The following is a 20,645-nucleotide window of genomic DNA, read 5'->3' on the forward strand; positions in this document are numbered from 1 at the left end:
TTTTATTTTTTTTAACAGAGCTCTCTACAACTAGGCTGAAAAAAGGCAGGAAAAATACACCATAAGTTAATTTCAAACATTCAAAATCACAGTTTATTGAAGCAATGAAGAGTAAACAAACTCCTCCATTCTGTCAAGATAATCAATCAAATGAATGAATTATTACATTGGATAAATATAAACTTTCAGTGGATTGAATATAGGTGATTACAATGGTAAAAGTGTAACATGTACATTCTTATGTGTCAATCTAAAACCTGTGCTGTGTTCAAATACCCATACCAACATCCTGTATACCTCATACTTAATGAGTATATACTATATACTATTAGTTCATTTTAGAATACTGTAACTACATACTTAATGAGTATAAACTACATACTATTAGTTCATTTTAGAATACTGTAAACGAAGGGTATCCCTTCAGTTGAGTGTACTAGCACTTCGCCTGTCTAGCAGAAGTTTATGCTGTTGCTATGCAACCTCTTGCTAGCTTGTCAGCATAACAAATTACTAGCTAGACATTTTACGATTTCGGCTGTGTCCGTAAATTCACCCATGGAGTGCAAGAGAGCGCTCAGAATGCGCTCTGGGCATTCGTAAATCCAGAGCGTTGTCAGATTGTAATTCCAGAGCGTTTCGGTCTCGGAGCCCACACTAGACGCTCTGGCCAAGGAATAGGGTTGATCCGAGCGTTCTGTCCTCACAACGGCAGTCAAGCACCCAAGCTAACTGGCTAGCTACTTCCAGACACAAATGAGAGAACCTCACTCTGACCATTTTACTCACCCTAGCAGAGCTGGCTAGGCAGTTTTCATGTTATGCTGAGTGTTGGTGACTAACTGTGCTGCAGGCAACAATTGAATTACGCTTTATTTTTTTGCCAACGCTTACTGACACCGGCCATATTCAACGCGTTTTATTCAGCTATTCTGTGCACTGGCACACAGATGAGAGATGCTCTGAAATCAGAGTAGATAGCCAGAATGAACAATGTCCATTGAGAACACACGACGACTCTACCACTTAGCTAAGAATGATGTGAATAATCAAGTCAATAAACATTGGGTAGTTAGCTAGATAGTTAATATATATAATATTATAATATAATGTATTAGTAGCCAACTAACGTTAGGTAGCTAGCTAACAGACCGGTACATACTGCTGAATGACATGCTGCGGTTCGTAAGGACAGCGTAGCTAATAAATTGTCAGCCAACATAATGTTTAACTTATTTGAAAAGTCATTACTTTATTACATTGCTCAACATTTTCTGAATAATTGCATTATGGGCCCTAAAAGCACAGAAATAGTGTCCACTGCTTGTATACTTCGTATTTTGGTGAATTTAGTACGACATCCAGGAACTTTTGGCATACTATATCCATACCATGACCAATAAGTATACTACATACTCAATTTACGTCACAAATAGTACAGTTAGTATGAGTATTTGAACACAGCTCTGGGATCACCTCTGGAAATCACTCCATGGGTTTAGGTTATGCTCCATAGAGATTAGGGTATGCCATTTAGGACAAAGGTATAGTCTTTAGCATCCTGTCTTTACATCCATTAAATTAACATTAGGACCAACATATAAAACCATTACAGAATGGATAAGTTATAACAGGGTCAATCTATAGCATATCTTATACAATCCAACACACACACACACACACACACACACACCACACACACACACACACACACACACACACACACACACACACACACACACACACACACACACACACACACACACACACACACACACACAGCATTCTCAGGACCTCCATGACAGTACAGGATAAATCTCAATGCAACACAAGCTGATGGGAGTCTGGGGTAGCATCCAAAATGACCCTATTCCCTATATAGTCCACTACTGTAGACCAGGGCCCATAGGGAATCCAATAGGGCTCTGGGCAAAAGCAGTGTAATTTATAGGGAATAGGTTGCCATTTGGGACTGATTCATCTTAATAACCCTGGTCACCTGGGCTGGAGCCAGAGAACCAGACAACCTGGGGTTTTGAACCACCACCAGGGGGGGTAGAGGCTGATCTGCCGCGGGCTCTACCCAGCCAAGGAGCTTTGAATCCTGGGTAGGAGGGGCAGTACCCTCCCTGGGTCTCCATGAGTGGGTAGGAGGGGTAGTCATTTCTCACTTGCTGAGGGTGGAGTTGCAGACAGCACAAACAAACACTGTCTCTCTCTGGGCATCTGGAGCTGGGAGGGAGGTAAAGAGACATTACATGAGAAAAGGGGGAGGCAGAGAGATGGGGAATGAGAGAAGGTGTAAAATAGAAGAGTTAGAAATTTGTTTTTAAATCAACTGATGTCTTCAGGGAGACCTTATTTATAATTTCATAATTTCAGTATAGAAATGCCATAATAGCATGTTGTGTGTGTGTGTGTGTTTCTCTCTCACCTGTGACACCCATGCAGGCCTTGAGGACCTTGTATGAGCAGCATCTGGAGCAGAAGCTGTTGCCACAGTTACTACAGCTCCGCTGAAACAGCAGAGGTCACAGAGGTCACAATGACATCATCATCATTGTTATGTCCCAAACTGAACCCTATTCCAGGGTTGGGGCCAATTTGAAATGAAGTGGGTGAATTCAGGAAGTAAAGTGAAACTCTAACCCCAACCCTGTCCTATTCCCTACATAGTTCACTACTTGTGACCAGGGCCCGTAGGACTCTGTTCTAAAGTGGTAGATTATATAGGGAATAGGATGCCATTTGGGACCCACACCAGGTTCCACACAGAGTTATTAAAGAACCTACAGTATTACTTATGATTGTATTTATTGGTGGTTTAAAGCTCTTACCCTTCTCTTCACCACTGAGAAGACTGCACTGCAGCTAGAACAGTTACCTTTGGGATGAGAGAGCAGGAAGGGGGGAGAGAGAGGGGATGGATATTTAATTTCTATCTGAAGACTAGATACTAAACCCACCTCTTAAGTAGGACTGAGGTGAGGAAGAAGAAGAGGGATGAAGGGTTGACTGACCTGTGTTGTTGGTGGGGTAGCGTTTTCGTAGCTTCTCCGTCAGTTTGGACACCTTACTGCGGATTGGCTCATTGCGGCTCAGCAGACCGTTGTCTGAGGTGATGGAGATGGTGTCCAAATCTGAAGTAACGTCATCATCCTCCTGTGGGGGGGGGGCAGAATGGGGGGGGGAGAGAAGGTTTAAGTTACTAAAGAGCAGTTAAAGGCAGCAGCTTTGTGGGAACTACAAACCATAGCCCCTAAACCCCAAACCCTGCTCCCTACTCCTCCAACACCAACCCCTCTCTTCCATGGTTTAGGTGGATGTGTTTCTCAACGTCAACAGCAGAGGGAGTCGAGAGCACACAGGCAGCAAAACCCCACTAACACAAAACCATACACGTCATCCTCCAAGGCAGGGGTGTCCAACTCCTTCCATGGAGGGCCCAGAGTCTGATGGTTTTGTGGGTTTTCCTGTCCAATTAAGACCTACACAACCAGGTGAGGCCAGTTCCTAACTAACCAATGAGCTCAATTCATCAATCAAGTCAAAGGAAGGAGTGAAAGCCTGCGGACTGGGACCTCTGTAGAATGAGTTTGAAACGTGCTACCAGACATGCTCCAGATCAGTTGTACAGTTCACACCCTTATGGTTAAGGTTAGTGTTAGATGAGGCTAAGCTGATCCTAGATCTGTGCCTATATATTGCCCTGAAAGATGAGGGCTAGTAACCCTTTTGGTACACCTCAGGTGAGGAACGTATTGGGAGGGGGCGTGGCACCTTAAGCTCCGCCCTCAGACGGCATTGCACCTGTCTCCGTAAATGGGCTGGCAGCCAATCAGCAAAAGACCTCAACTGTATTCAAAAACAGTCGCAATCACACCCTATTTCCAAATAATATAGCGCACTACTTTATACCCTAGTCCCTATAATATAGTGCACTACTTTATACCCTAGTCCATAAAATATAGTGCACTACTTTTGTGAAAGCAAAATTGCAAGATTGTTAAAATACCGTAATTGCATCAAATAGTTGTTTTATTCAACAGAATAGAGAGTTCTTATAATATTGTGTCTGTGTGAACTGAAAGTGGCCCTCTGGGAGATTTAACACTGACAGGAGATTTACGATGTCTTTTGGGTGATAAAACCTAAAGAGACCGCATTCCAGAGGATGAGTTCATGTTTCTGTTCTATAGGGTACCAATGAGAGATGACCCCAGGGCCAGACCCTGGTCTCTACACAATGAGAGATGACCCCAGGGCCAGACCCTGGTCTCTACACAATGAGAGATGACCCCAGGGCCAGACCCTGGTCTCTACACAATGCTAGATGACCCCAGGGCCAGACCCTGGTCTCTACACAATGAGAGATGACCCCAGGGCCAGACCCTGGTCTCTACACAATGAGAGATGACCCCAGGGCCAGACCCTGGTCTCTACACAATGTGAACTGTTTTTATAGCAGATATCATCTGCTGTGAATTATAAGTATCTTTCATACAAATCCTAACCTTGTGACCCATTCTATACATCTGTTGTTCGTCATGTAGGTTGAAAGGGGTGTATCTTGGCAATAAAATACCTTTGTACTTTTGTCTCGGGGCTCTCAACGAATCATCTGAGGGTGATTGGTCGACCAGCCATCATTATTGTAGAGCACTCAATCGATTCACTTTATGTGTGTGCGTTGTATTGACCTGCTCCCTTATTAATAAGTGAATAAAGATTTAGTTCAAGTATAACTCTGACTTGTGTGATGTTTGTCTCTCCGCATTTGATATTAAAGAAATTAACCACCACACTTTATACCCTAGTTCCTAAATATAGTGCCCTACTTTATACCCTAGTCCCAATAAAATATAGTGCCCTACTTTAGACCCTAGTCCCTATAATAGTGTACTACTTTAGACCCTAGTCCCTAAAATATAGTTCACTACGGTCTAAGGCATTGCATCTCAGTGCAAGAGGCATGCGTCACTACAGTCCCTCGTTCGAATCCAGGCTGTGTCACATCCGGCCGTGATTGGGAATCCCATAGGGCGGCGCACAATTGGCCCAGCGTCGACCGGGCAGTCATTGTAAATAAATATTTGTTCTTAACTGACTTGCCTAGTTAAATAAATACATGTAAATATAATATAGTGCACTACTTTCACACTCTAGCCCCTATAACCTAGTCTTAGTGCACTATTTTTGACCAGAGCCCTATGTAGCATGAGATGGATGTGTCCTATTTGCATCCTTACAGTGAAGTGCACAACCATGCTAGAAACACGTCACACAATACAATACACACACATTACAACACCACCCTTGTGTGTGTACTTAGGTGCAGTGACCAACTCAGAGCATGCTCATCCAATGGTTTGCTGGAATAATGCAGAGACGCCCAGACTACATTGAGAATGAGGCCTATTGTATGAATGATGATTAGTGCTTTAAAAAGGTTTGCAAAATTCCAGTAACTTTCCCAAAAATCCTGGTTAAAAGATTTGCAGAATCAGGGGGTAATAAGCAGGAAATCCAGGACTCTTTGAACCAAGAATACTGGAAAACCTGGCTATATGTGCTATGATATTAGCGCTATATATCATGACATTAGTGGTATATGTAATGACAGTGGTATATATAATGACAGTGGTATATATATATATATATATATATATATATATATATATATATATATATATATATATATATATATATATATATAATGACAGTGGTATATGTAATGACAGCGGTATATATAATGACATTAGCGGTATATGTATTGACAGTGCTATATATAATGACATTAGCGGTATATGTATTGACATTAGTGTTATATATATAATGACATTAGTGCTATATATAATGACATTAGTGCTATATATAATGACATTAGTGCTATATAGATTATATATATGATATTAGTGCTATATAAAGTTGAAGTCAGAAGTTTACATACACCTTAGCAAAATACATTTAAACTCAGTTTTTCACAATTCCTGACATTTAACCCTAGTAAAAATTCCCTGTTTTACGTCAGTTGGGATCACCACTTTATTTTAAGAATGTGAAATGTCAGAATAATAGTAGAGAATTATTTCAGCTTTTATTTCTTTCATCACGTTCCCATTGGGTCAGTAGTTTACATACACTCAATTAGTATTTGCTAGCATTGCCTTTAAATTGTTTAACTTGGGTCAAATGTTTCGAGTAGCCTTCCACAAGCTTCCCACAATAAGTTGGGTGAATTTTGGCCCATTCTTGCTGACAGAGCTGGTGTAACACTGAGTCAGTTTTGTAGGCCTCCTTGCTCGGACACAGTTTTTCAGTTGTGCTCACAAATTTTCTATAGGATTGAGGTCAGGCCTTTGTGATGGCCACTCCAATACCTTTACTTTGTTGTCCTTAAGCCATTTTGCCTGAACTTTGGAAGTATGATTGGGGTCATTGTTCATTTGGAAGACCCATTTGTGACCAAACTTTAACTTCCTGACTGATGTCTTGAGATGTTGCTTCAATATATCCACATAATTTTCCTTCCTCATGACACCATCTATTTTGTGAAGTGCACCAGTCCCTCCTGCAGCAAAGCACCCCCACAACATGATGCTGCCACCCCCGTGCTTCACAGTTGGGATGGTGTTCTTCGGCTTGCAAGCCTGCCCCTTTTTCCTCCAAACATAACGATGGTCATTATGGCCAAACAGTTCTATTACTGTTTCATCAGACCAGAGGACATTTCTCCAAAAAGTACAATCTTTGTCCCCATGTGCAGTTGCAAACCGTAGTCTGGCTTTTTTAATGGTGGTTTTGGAGCAGTGGCTTCTTCCTTGCTGAGCGGGCTTTCAGGTTATGTCGATATAGGACTCAATTTACTGTGGATATAGATACTTTGTACCTGTGTTCCTCCAGCATCTTCATAAAGTCCTTTGCTGTTGTTCTGGGATTGAATTTGCACTTTTCTCACCAAAGTACGTTCATCTCTAGGAGACAGAATGTGTCTCCTTCCTGAGCAGTATGATGGCTGCGTGGTCCCATGGTGTTTATACTTGCGTAATATTGTTTGTACAGATGAACGTGGTACCTTCAAGCATTTGGAAATTGCTCCCAAGGATGAACCAGACTTGTGGAGGTCTACAAAAAAAAAATTCTGAGGTCTTGGCTGATTTCTTTTCATTTTCCCATGATGTCAAGCAAAGAGGCACTGAGTTTGAAGGTAGTCCTTGAAATATATCACAGATACACCTCCAATTGACTCAAATGATGTCAATTAGCCTATCAGAAGCTTAGAAAGCCATGACATCATTTTCTGGAATTTTCCAAGCTGTTTAAAGGCACAGTCAAATTAGTGTATGTAAACTTCTGACCCACTCGAATTGTGATACAGTGAATTATAAGTGAAATAATCTGTCTGTATACAATTGTTGGAAAAATGACTTGTGTCACGCACAAAGTAGATGTCCTAACCGACTTGCCAAAAGTATAGTTTGTTAACAAGAAATTTGTGGAGTGGTTGAAAAACGAGTTTTAATAACGCCAACCTAAGTGTATGTAAACTTCCGACATAAACTGTATATAATGATTTATATATAATGACAGTGCTATATATATCATTATATATGACATTAGTGCTATATATAATGACATTAGTGGTATATAATATATATATATAATATGACAGTGCTATACATAATGACATTAGTGCTATACGTAATGATATTAGTGCTATACATAATGATATTAGTAGTATATATAATGACATTAGTGGTATATGTAATGACATTAGTATATATAATGATATTAGTGCTATATATAATGACATTAGTGGTATATGTAATGATATTAGTAGTATATGTAATGATATTAGTAGTATATATGACATTAGTGCTATACACAATGACAGTGCTATACACAATGACATTAGTGCTATACACAATGACAGTGGTATACATAATGACATTAGTGGTATATATATATAATGACATTAGTGGTATATATATATAATGACAGTGGTATATGTAATGATATTAGTAGTATATATAATGATATTAGTGCTATATGTAATGATATTAGTAGTATATGTAATGACAGTGGTATATATATATAAGTTATATATATAATAACAGTGGTATATGTAATGACAGCGGTATATATATATATATATGGCATTAGTGGTATATGTAATGATATTAGTAGTATATGTAATGACAGTGGTATATATATATATATAATGATATTAGTGCTATATGTAATGACATTAGTGGTATATATAATGACATTAGTGGTATATATAATGACATTAGTGGTATATATAATGACATTAGTGGTATATGTAATGATAGTGGTATATGTAATGAGTGCTATATGTAATGATATTAGTAGTATATGTAATGTCATTAGTGCTATATATATATATATATATATAATGACATTACTGCTATATGTAAATCACATTAGTGGTATATATAATGGCATTAGTGGTATATGTAATGACAGTAGTATATAATGACAGTGGTATATATATAATGGCATTAGTGGTATATATATAATGGCATATATAATGACATTAGTGGTATATGTAATGATAATAGTGGTATATATAAGGATATTAGTGGTATATATAATGACATTAGTGCTATATATAATTACATTAGTGCTATATATAATGGCATTAGTGGTATATATAATGGCATTAGTGGTATATATATATATAATGGCATTAGTGGTATATATATATATATATATATAATGGCATTTGGGGTATATATATATAATGACAGTGGTATATGTAATGATATTAGTGCTATATGTAATGATATTAGTAGTATATGACATTAGTGCTATATGTAATGATATTAGTGCTATATGTAATGACATTAGTGCTATATGTAATGACATTAGTGCTATATGTAATGACATTAGTGGTATATGTAATGACATTAGTGGTACATGTAATGACATTAGTGGTACATGTAATGACATTAGTGGTATATACACTGCTCAAAAAAATAAAGGTAACACTAAAATAACACATCCTAGATCTGAATGAATGAAATAATCTTATTAAATACTTTTTTCTTTACATAGTTGAATGTGCTGACAACAAAATCACACAAAAATAATCAATGGAAATCAAATTTATCAACCCATGGAGGTCTGGATTTGGAGTCACACAAAATTAAAGTGGAAAACCACACTACAGGCTGATCCAACTTTGATGTAATGTCCTTAAAACAAGTCAAAATGAGGCTCAGTAGTGTGTGTGGCCTCCACGTGCCTGTATGACCTCCCTACAACACCTGGGCATGCTTCTGATGAGGTGGCGGATGGTCTCCTGAGGGATCTCGTCCCAGACCTGGACTAAAGCATCCGCCAACTCCTGGACAGTCTGTGGTGCAACATGGCGTTGGTGGATGGAGCGAGACATGATGTCCCAGATGTGCTCAATTGGATTCAGGTCTGGGGAACGGGCGGGCCAGTCCATAGCATCAATGCCTTCCTCTTGCAGGAACTGCTGACACACTCCAGACACATGAGGTCTAGCATTGTCTTGCATTAGGAGGAACCCAGGGCCAACCGCACCAGCATATGGTCTCACAAGGGGTCTGAGGATCTCATCTCGGTACCTAATGGCAGTCAGGCTACCTCTGGCGAGCACATGGAGGGCTGTGCGGCCCCCCCAAAGAAATGCCACCCCACACCATGACTGACCCACCGCCAAACCGATCATGCTGGAGGATGTTGCAGGCAGCAGAACGTTCTCCACGGCGTCTCCAGACTCTGTCACGTCTGTCACATGTGCTCAGTGTGAACCTGCTTTCATCTGTGAAGAGCACAGGGCGCCAGTGGCGAATTTGCCAATCTTGGTGTTATCTGGCAAATGCCAAACGTCCTGCACGGTGTTGGGCTGTAAGCACAACCCCCACCTGTGGACGTCGGGCCCTCATACCACCCTCATGGAGTCTGTTTCTGACCGTTTGAGCAGACACATGCACATTTGTGGCCTGCTGGAGGTCATTTTGCAGGGCTCTGGTAGTGCTCCTTTTGCTCCTCCTTGCACAAAGGCGGAGGTAGCAGTCCTGCTGCTGGGTTGTTGCCCACCTACGGCCTCCTCCACGTCTCCTGATGTACTGGCCTGTCTCCTGGTAGCGCCTCCATGCTCTGGACACTACGCTGACAGACACAGCAAACCTTCTTGCCACAGCTCGCATTGATGTGCCATCCTGGATGAGCTGCACTACCTGAGCCACTTGTGTGGGTTGTAGACTCCGTCTCATGCTACCACTAGAGTGAAAGCACCGCCAGCATTCAAAAGTGACCAAAACATCAGCCAGGAAGCATAGGAACTGAGAAGTGGTCTTTGGTCACCACCTGCAGAACCACTCCTTTATTGGGGGTGTCTTGCTAATTGCCTATAATTTCCACATGTTGTCTATTCCATTTGCACAACAGCATGTGAAATATATTGTCAATCAGTGTTGCTTCCTAAGTGGGCAGTTTGATTTCACAGAAGTGTGATTGACTTGGAGTTACATTGTGTTGTTTAAGTGTTCCCTTTATTTTTTTGAGCAGTGTATAATAATGACAGTGGTATATATATAATGACATTAGTGGTATATATATAATGATATGAGTGCTATATATAATGACATTAGTGCTATATGTAATGACATTAGTGGTATATATATATATAATGACATTAGTGGTATATATATATATATATAATGACATTAGTGGTATATATATATATATAATGACATTAGTGGTATATATATATATATATATAATGACATTAGTGGTATATATATATATATAATGACATTAGTGGTATATATAATGACATTAGTGGTATATATAATGACATTAGTGGTATATATAATGATATTAGTGGTATATGTAATGATATTAGTGGTATATGTAATGACATTAGTGCTATATGTAATGATATTAGTGGTATATGTAATGACATTAGTGGTATATGTAATGACATTAGTGGTATATGTAATGACATTAGTGGTATATGTAATGACATTAGTGGTATATGTAATGACATTAGTGGTATATGTAATGACATTAGTGGTATATGTAATGACATTAGTGGTATATGTAATGACAGTGGTATAGATGTCAAGTTACAGTCCTGATGTCATAATGGTAACATAACCAGTGATGGTAACAGCACTAAGGTGTATAGACATTCCACTACCCATGCAGACAGGACCCAACCGAGGTGTGTACCCTATACACCCCCCTCCACCACAAACAGGGTAAGGGTGAGACTTAACACTAAAGCCAAGGGAGTCTCCTTGTTAGGATGGAGAGGAACACACACAGGAGCAGATTACACACACACACACACACACCCTCATATCTATCTAACACAAACACACCAATTTTTAACACAAACACACCGTATCTATCTAACACAAACACCCCAGAAACACACACACTGTGCTGTCTGAGATAGTAATATTGAACTGGCCAGCTACACTAGATGCATAACGTTTGCAGAGCACGAGACGCTCCTATTCACTTCAATGAAACCTGGTGGTCTATTTCTATTGTCTAGGTTTGAACGTGCAGCTCACACCACTGAACAATATGATGAAGTGGTTTGAGCTCTGCTCATGCCAGCAAAACGTTACACTTCCAGTGTTGCAGGTAATAAAATCTAGGGTTCTCTCCACGTCCTCGTGTAGCTCCTGTGCAACACACACCACTGCAATACACACACACACACACACACACACTTACAGGTCTTTGACCTCGGTCATGATGTCGTGTAACACTGAACTGTCTGAGATAGTCCTAAATATTCAATTCAAATCACAATTTATTGGTCACATACACATATTTAGCAGATGTTAATGCAAGTGTAGCGAAATGCTTGTAACAAACACACACACACACACACACACACCCTTAGTAACTGGGCTGAGTAGTTGAACTGTCACAGAACTTTATCATTAATAATTTATCAAAAACAAACATTTGTCGCAATTGTTAATGTGTCCTGTTTCTAATGCTGTAATACCACAGCCCGACAGACAGGGGGAGCCACTCACCTGCAGGGAGATAAGGGGCTCCTGAGTCAACTGAGAGGGGAGGGAGGTAGAAACAGAAAAGGAAATGAATCATCAGGACAGGAAGTTGTCAGCCAGCGACAGAAGGAAGAAGGATAAGAAGCTGTGTTCCAACACAATCTTTTTCCTTCTGATTTGACAATGACATGGATAGGTCAAAGGAAGGTAGGCCTAGTGGATTCCTTGGTTTCTTCCATCCTACCATGTTAGATCTGTGAAGACTTAGTGGAAGGAATGGAAGCAGTGTTCAAACAGGGCCGGAGTGAGAGTGGTGCAATTGCCAATAAAGTTATATCAAATCAAAAATACATGGCCTAAGACCTGGCCAAAAAGAGAGGTCAGGATGAAAAACCATTCAGATAACAAGACATGAAGGAATAAAGCCGAGATAACGGTTGATTTAGTTTTTACCTCGATGGCATCTTTGAACTCATCATCAGGCTCTGCCTCCTCAGCCTCCTCTACGCTGCCCGGGGACAGGTCCTACACACCACACACAATAATGATATACATGTAAGTTACATAAGAGGATTATTGCATAACATTGATCTGTAATGTTTTAATGTACACCATTAATTCAAATATACACACTCAACATATACATCCACCCCTTCCTCTCTCTCTCTCCCTCTCCCTCCTTACCCCTGTTTCTCTCTCTCTCTCCATACCTCCAAGCTGGTAGCAGTGGGAGTCCTGTCCAGGCTGCCGTGGTTCGGTTCTGTGTGGTCCATCTCTCCTTCTGAGGATGGGTTCTGGCCAGAATGGACCACCTCCCTTAGGTCCAACACAACTACACACACAGAGGGAGAGTGGAACCAGGCTGTTAGAACACAGAACCAACACTTTAGTGTGTGTGTGTCTGCATGTACAGTACCAGTCAAAAGTTTGGACACACCTACTCATTCCAGGGTTTTTCTTTATTTTTACTATTTTCTACATGGTAGAATAATAGTGAAGACATCAAAACTATGAAATACCACATGTGGAATCATGTAGTAACCAAAAAAGTGATAAACAAATCTAAATATATTTTAGATTTTAGATTCTTCAAAAATGCCAAGAGTGTGCAAAGCTGTCATCAAGGCAAAGGGTGGCTACTTTGAAGAATGATTCCATATGTGTTATTTCATAGTTTTGATGTCTTCACTATTACTCTACAATGTAGAAAATAGTACAAAAAATAAAGAAAAACCATTGAATGAGTAGGTGTGTCCAAACTTTTGACTGTTACTGTATGTGTATGCACTGACCCCTGCAGAAGTCTCTGTTCCACAGGAAGAGGGCAGTAGTGAGACATGCCAGCACCCAGCCCACAGGAACAGAATACAGCAGCATCAACACAGCTAACAGGCCACCATAGAACCTGAGAGACAGAGAAGAGAGACGGAGAGAGACGGGGGAGAAAGACACACTCAGGCACACACAAACAACCCTAACCAGTCTGTCGGGCGCTTTGTAAGTACAGATAAGGTGTGTGATGATATCTATGGTGAATGTAGAGTGGCTGAGTTACTGTCCTGGAGAACAAGGACACACACACACACACACAGTGTTACTGACCTAGAGGACTCAGAGTGGCTCCAAGTACACACACACACACAGTGTTACTGACCTAGAGGACTCAGAGTGGCTCCAAGTACACACACAGACAGTGTTACTGACCTAGAGGACTCAGAGTGGCTCCAAGTACACACACACAGTGTTACTGACCTAGAGGACTCAGAGTGGCTCCAAGTACACACACACACACACACACACACACACACAGTGTTACTGACCTAGAGGACTCAGAGTGGCTCTCCCAGTACAGGAGATTGTAGACAGACTCAGCAGACAGGCAGGCATGAGACAACAGGTCATCTAGCTGCTTTAACCTGTGGACACAGACACACACGGACACACACACACACACGTGCACGCAAACAGGCACACACAGGTATAGTAAATAAATTAACTTGGTTTTATAAAGTGGAGGGCCAAACTCACACACACACACACACACTCACTCACTCACTCACAGGTCCTTGACTTCCAGCATGGCATCCTGTCTGGTGAGCTGAACGTTCTGCAGGTCCTTACGATGCACCGCGTGGCACCGCCTCTTCTGTTGCTCCGCCTCCGACGCCCCGCCCCCACACCTGTCCTGCAGGTAACCCAGGGCAGCCGGGGCAGACACCCCCAGAACACACACAGAGAACCACCCCACTGGAGGGCAGGAGAGAAACTGACTGTCACATTTTAGATACATCACATTATTATACACAGTTGTATGTGGTAGTAGTTCATATATCAGTGTGTGTGGTGGTGTGTGTATTACCCAGCATTAGCTCACCTTCACTCAGAGTGAGGAAGAGGATGTTGAGCAGTAGACAGACCAGTAGTGAGCACAGAGGCATCCTCCACCTGTAATACACCACACAGTCATACTGACCTAGGATCAGTTTAGCGTCCTCAAGTCCTATCCTCAACCATTAGGGTGGAGGAACTAAAAACTGACCTCCGATCAGTGTCTAGGGTAAACACTGACTCACCCCAGTAAGGAGCAAGCTGTACAAATCACACACTGACTCATGACTATACAGTAAACCAAATAAGATGGCAAGCATCTACAACTACGCTCATCTGAGCAGGGCTGGAGCAAAAACCTCACCTGCAGACCAGCTCCACAGCCCAGATCTAGGATCAGTCTACCCTCCCTACATTAGCCCAGTAGGTAGCGTGCCAGCTCCACAGCTCAGATCTAGGATCAGTCTACCCTCCCTACATTAGCCCAGTAGGTAGCGTGCCAGCTCCACAGCTCAGATCTAGGATCAGTCTACCCTCCCTACATTAGCCCAGTAGGTAGCGTGCCAGCTCCACAGCCCAGATCTAGGATCAGTCTACCCTCCGTTCATTAGCCCAGTAGGTAGAGTGCCAGCTCCACAGCCCAGATCTAGGATCAGCATACCCTCCCTGGTAATTAGGGTGAAGAAACTCAAATCTGACAGGTCAGTGTCTAGGCCCATAGGAAACCTCATCCTACTCCCTTCACTAGCCCAGTAGGTAGCGTGAATCAGTCTACTCTCCCAAGTCTTATCCGTTATCATCATTGAAGAAACTAAAAACTGATCTTGGATCAGTGTGTAAATGTATCCTCTCACCCCAGTAGGTAGCGGGCCAGTTCCAATGTGTCAGTGAGCGGCTCCAGAAACAGGGCCATCCTCTTGTAAGACACTACCATCTTGAGCAGGTCAAAGGTCGCGACCTGGCGGGGGCCGGGGCTTCCCAACTCTGAGGGTGACCCCGTGGGGGAGCCGGGGGTGTCTTTAGGGGGCAGAGGCACCAGGGTGTCATCCCCCCTGTCACCCACCCCCGGACCACCCTGACAGGGGTCCTGACATGCCCCTACTCCAGGCTTCATCCCGACTAGAGGGGAGAAGGGGAGGGTGGGAGAAAGGGGGACAGAAACAGAGGGGGTAGATAAAGGGAGTGAGACACACATGGTCCCGTGTGGCTCAGTTGGTAGAGCATGGTGTTAGCAACGCCAGGGTTATGGGTTCGATTCCCACGGGGGACCAGTAAGGAAGATAAAAGAAATATATGCACTAATGTATGCACTAAGTCGCTCTGGATAAGAGCGTCTGCTAAATGACTAAAATGTGAAATGTAAACACAGAGAGAGACACTGACACAAGGAGCAGCCAGATAAGATTTTATTTTCAAGTCCGTCTGTTGCTCTAGCTAGCATTTCCTGAATATGTTACGCTGTGCAAACACTCACTCACTAGCTAGCTATCAGTGGAAAGAGGAAGGGGGCAACAGTAAACACGAGCCTGGACGATCAAAGTAAATCTACAATACCTGATCTAATGACGATTTAATCATTTATCTTCTAATACTACTAAGAAACGTGACTGCTGACATGAACTGGGTGGGTCATGAAACAATATGACTGCATTAGGCCACACTACGTTGTTAAATATGGGTTCTATATCACATATTGATGAAAATACATTGCTGTCACACATAGTTTTCTAACGTTAGTGTCTAACGTTACACAACAACAGCTGTCATCCAAATCGCATGTAGCCACCTGGCGAAATTGTAACTCCAATTAAACTAACCAGCTAGTGATTGACATAACATTAACATGTAATATTTGCAACAATCAATATATATGAATAATAAGGCAAGAAATGCAACATTACCTGACTAGCGGGGAAAGTGTCAAAAACCGTAGTTAGCGAATATGAAAGCAATTCTTGATCGTCAACACGACAGGATCTGAATGTAGGAAGAGACGCGTCACACACGCCTGTTTAGACAGTTTTCACAGCCTTCTTGTTATGAAGTCAATCAACTGTATTCGCTTCTCAAGTCGAGCTTATTGAGTTGACGATGTTTTGTGCTCTATAAATGTTTGGGAAAGTATTTGTTTTAAGCAAATAAGCCTGCCTGCCTGCCAGCTGCGAGAGAAAAGTAATCGCTTCCGCAATAAAATCCGACTGGCTAATAGAACGCAGAGCGAACCGATGAGGGAGAGAGTAGATTAAAGAAAATATCGTAATGTCAAATCACGTCAATCTGAGGTCCATTTGTGGGGGAAATTATGAGCTACATCAGTCATTTCTCTCTGACTGAAATATTTTACTAAAATACTCACCCAAAACGATGTAATGAAAAATATAATAGTATTAACAAAAAGAGTGACTAGTGTTGTGGAAATTCTAATCAATAATGAGGAGAGAGAAGGTCAATCACCAATCACGATATGCCTTTATTCACAATTTATTAGTAAGGGAGCATGTCACACCAAACACACATGAATGGAGTGGGTGCTCACTGAGTGGAGTGAGCCTCTGGGTTATATACTATCTCAGGATAGGTCAGGATAGGTGCAACCAGAGATGACATACAATGGTTCCAGACACTAACCCCACACATCCTGTGCCAGACTTTAGGCCCCAAATACAAGGAACTTGTTGTTTTGTTCAGTACTAACAACTTAAAAGGACATTTGTTGTTACTTAGTTCCACCTTGCTAGGAGGGGGTGACTGACGCACAGACATTGTGGAGACAAGTGATTGGTTGCCATTACTCACACCATCCCTTCACATGGGTTGCAATAGGTAAAGACACATTCACATATGGAAACAATGCTTCCTTCTGACCTCCTTTGCCATATTCCCTTTCTGATATTCTGCATAGCATCAGGGACATGTGACAGACAAGCTTGACTTCTCCCCTCTCTGGACCCCAGATGACTTGAGGCCCATATGAGGGAGGAAGTGCAGCTGCCAACGCCAGACTCCGAAAGGAGACATTCTAATAACAAGAGATTCAACAGTTCAATCATATAAGCATATTCTGCAGATAAGACATCTTAATTATCCATGTTACCTAGCTAATGTATCCATTCGGAAGTCTGGTGTTGGCAGCTGCACTTCCTCCCACTAGGTTACCTGGGGCGGCAGGTAGCCTAGTGGTTGAGCGTTGGACTAGTAACTGAAAGGTTGCAAGATTGAATCCCTGAGGTGACAAGGTAAAAATCTGTCGTTCTGCCCCTGAACAAGGCAGTTAACCCATTGTTCCTAGGCCATCATTGAAAATAAGAATGTATTCTTAACTGCCTTGCCTAGCTAAATAAAAATAAAATAAAATATGGGCCTGTCACCTGGAGCCCAGAGAGGGGAGGAGTCAGGCTTGTTCCTTGGCGTACACATCACTGACAAACTGAAATGGACCACCCACACAGACAGTGTGGTGAAGAAGGCACAACAGAGCCTCTTCAACCTCAGGAGGCTAAATACATTTGGCTTGTCACCTAAAACCCTCAGAAACTTTTACAACGCACAATTGAAAGCATCCTGTCGGGATGTATCACCGCCTGGTACGGCAACTGCGCTGCCCGCAACCGCAAGGCTCTCCAAGAGGGTGGTGCGGTCTGCCCAACGCATTACCGGGGGCAAATTACCTGCTCTCCAGGTCACCTACAGCACCCGATGTCACAGGAAGGCCAAAAAGTTCATCAAGGACATCAACCACTCGAGCCACTGCCTGTTCACCCCGCTATCATCCAGAAGGCGAGGTCAGTACAGGTGCATCAAAGCAGGGACCGAGAGACTGAAAAACAGCTTCTATCTCAAGGCCATCAGACTGTTAAACAGCCATCACTAGCACTTTTAGAGGCTGCTGCCTATAGGCATAGACTAGAAATCACTGGCCACTTTAAGGAATGGAACATTAGTCACTTAATGTTTACATATCTGGTATTACTCATCTCATATGTATACACTGTATTCTATACTATTCTATTGTATCTTAGTCCATTCCTCTCTGACATCGCTCGTCCATATGTATATAGTCTTAATTCATTCCTACTTAGATTTGTGTGTATTGGGTATATGTAGTATAATTTGTTAGATATTACTTGTTAGATATTACTGCACTATCAGAGCTAGAAGCACAAGCATTTCGCAACACCTGTTGTAACATCTGCTAATCACGTGTATGTGACCAATAAAATTTGATTTGATTTTAATTCTGATTTCTCCACCACACTAGCCTGCATTATTCAAATTATAATATGTAGGCTATGACAATTGCATGTATTCTCAAAGATTTTAGAAATTGATGGTCTTCAGAAATTCCTTATGGATTAACTTCTGTCGATAGAGCACAATCAGTCAACAACATTGGGCCTATACGTTAAATACATTGTCCATCCAAGTCGTGCTTGTGATAGGTCCTATGTGCCTCGTGCACGTTGGTTTGTCTTTCAGAATCATGGTCAGCTACAGCCCACCCAAGACCCTAGCAGAGTACATCTGTACACACACACACACACACACACACACACACACACACACACACACACACACACACACACACACACACACACACACACACCGAGAAAGAGACAGGCGTAAAGAGGAGAGGATAGATAACAACAACTTTTTTATTCCCTTCAACCAGTCTCCTCTACTCCTTCCCTCTAGTCTGAGTTGTATCCCCTCTTCCCTGTAGTCTGAGATGTATCCCCTCTTCCCTCTAGTCTGAGTTGTATCCCCTCTTCCCTGTAGTCTGAGATGTATCCCCTCTTCCCTCTAGTCTGAGTTGTATCCCCTCTTCCCTCTAGTCTGAGTTGTATCCCCTCTTCCCTCTAGTCTGAGTTGTATCCCCTCTTCCCTCTAGTCTGAGTTGTATCCCCTCTTCCCTCTAGTCTGAGATGTATCCCCTCTTCCCTCTAGACTGAGTTGTATCCCCTCTTCCCTCTAGTCTGAGTTGTATCCCCTCTTCCCTCTAGTCTGAGTTTTATCCCCTCTTCCCTCTAGTCTGAGTTGTATCCCTCTTCTCTCTAGTCTGAGTTGTATCCCCTCTTCCCTCTAGTCTGAGTTGTATCCCCTCTTCCCTCTAGTCTGAGTTGTATCCCCTCTTCCCTCTAGTCTGCGTTGTATCCCCTCTTCCCTCTAGTCTGAGTTTTATCCCCTCTTCCCTCTAGTCTGAGATGTATCCCCTCTTCCCTCTAGTCTGAGTTGTATCCCCTCTTCCCTCTAGTCTGAGTTGTATCCCCTCTTCCCTCTAGTCTGAGTTGTATCCCCTCTTCCCTCTAGTCTGAGATGTATCCCCTCTTCCCTCTAGTCTGAGTTGTATCCCCTCTTCCCTCTAGTCTGAGTTGTATCCCCTCTTCCCTCTAGTCTGAGTTGTATCCCCTCTTCCCTCTAGTCTGAGTTGTATCCCCTCTTCCCTCTAGTCTGATGGTAAATTGAGCCTTTACCACCCCAGTGATACCATAGTAACGGTCAACCAACTGTTTCTAGGATATTGATTTAAAGATCAAAATATGTCTCCCTCCTCCGTCCCCCTTCATCTCCATCTACTCCACTCTTGATGGCAGAGGAGAGAGAGCGAGACCTAGAGAGCGAGACCTAGAGAGACAGAGACCTAGAGAGAGAGACCTAGAAAGAGAGACATGGAGAGAGAGACCTAGAAAGAGAGACATGGAGAGAGAGAGAGACATGGAGAGAGAGACCTAGAGTAAAAGACCTAGAGAGAGTGAGACCTAGAAAGAGAGAGAAACATAGAGAGACCTAGAGTAAGAGACCTAGAGAGAGAGTCCTAGAAAGAGAGAGACATGGAGAGAGAGAGAAACATAGAGAGAGAGACCTAGAGTAAGAGATCTAGAGAGAGAGAGAGAGAAAAGAGAGAGAGAGAGAAAGACCTAGAGAGAGACACCTAGAAAGAGAGACCTAGAGAGAGAGACCTAGAGAGACCTAGAGAGACCTAGAGAGAGAGACCTAGAGAGACCTAGAGAGAGACACCTAGAAAGAGAGACCTAGAGAGAGAGACACCTAGAAAGAGAGACCTAGAGAGAGAGACCTGGAGAGACCTAGAGAGAGACATAGAGAGCGAGAGAGACCTAGAGAGAGAGAAACATGGAGAGAGAGAGAGACAGAGACAGAGACCTAGAGAGAGAGAGACCTAGAGAGAGCGAGACAGAGAGAGAGAGACCGAGAGAGAGATAGAGACCTAGATAGGGACAGAGACCTAGAGAGAGAGAGAGAGAAAAATATAGGAAGAGAAAAAGAGAG

General features: G+C 42.3%; 1 protein-coding gene and 1 non-coding gene across 3 annotated transcripts; one reads left to right on the forward strand and one right to left on the reverse strand.

Moving 5' to 3' along the window:
* Window positions 1-66: 66 nt before the first annotated feature.
* LOC106591760 (protrudin) lies at window positions 67-16,568 on the reverse strand. 2 transcript variants are annotated; one of them, XM_014182982.3, is made up of 13 exons: window positions 16,262-16,568; window positions 15,215-15,479; window positions 14,407-14,477; window positions 14,093-14,279; window positions 13,853-13,948; window positions 13,325-13,437; window positions 12,743-12,864; window positions 12,486-12,557; window positions 12,057-12,086; window positions 3,021-3,162; window positions 2,838-2,884; window positions 2,435-2,516; window positions 67-2,232 (listed from the first exon to the last, which is right to left on the reverse strand). In XM_014182982.3, the coding sequence occupies exons 2-13, from the start codon at window positions 15,472-15,474 to the stop codon at window positions 2,168-2,170; spliced, it is 1,287 nt and encodes a 428-aa protein (XP_014038457.1). In that variant the 5' UTR covers window positions 15,475-15,479; window positions 16,262-16,568; the 3' UTR covers window positions 67-2,167. The 2 variants fall into 2 exon arrangements, with proteins under 2 accessions (XP_014038457.1, XP_014038465.1); XM_014182990.3 differs by lacking the exon at window positions 12,057-12,086.
* Window positions 15,556-15,631, forward strand: trnaa-agc (transfer RNA alanine (anticodon AGC)). Its single transcript has one exon. It is a non-coding gene; the product is annotated as a tRNA-Ala (tRNA).
* Window positions 16,569-20,645: the final 4,077 nt, after the last annotated feature.

This window comes from Salmo salar, chromosome 02, assembly GCF_965601325.2.
Source record: "Salmo salar chromosome 02, fSalSal1, whole genome shotgun sequence".
Lineage (NCBI taxonomy): Eukaryota > Metazoa > Chordata > Actinopteri > Salmoniformes > Salmonidae > Salmo > Salmo salar.

Bases quoted from the DNA above. Each gene is read 5' to 3' on its own strand.
- LOC106591760 (XM_014182982.3), bottom strand. From the start codon at position 15,474: ATGAAGCCTGGAGTAGGGGCATGTCAGGACCCCTGTCAGGGTGGTCCG. The intron at 13,949-14,092 runs GTGAGTGAGTGA...CTGTGTCCACAG, and splicing joins ATGCTGGAAGTCAAGGACCT to GTTAAAGCAGCTAGATGACC. The intron at 2,233-2,434 runs GTGAGAGAGAAA...CCTCCCTCCCAG, and splicing joins GGCCTGCATGGGTGTCACAG to CTCCAGATGCCCAGAGAGAG.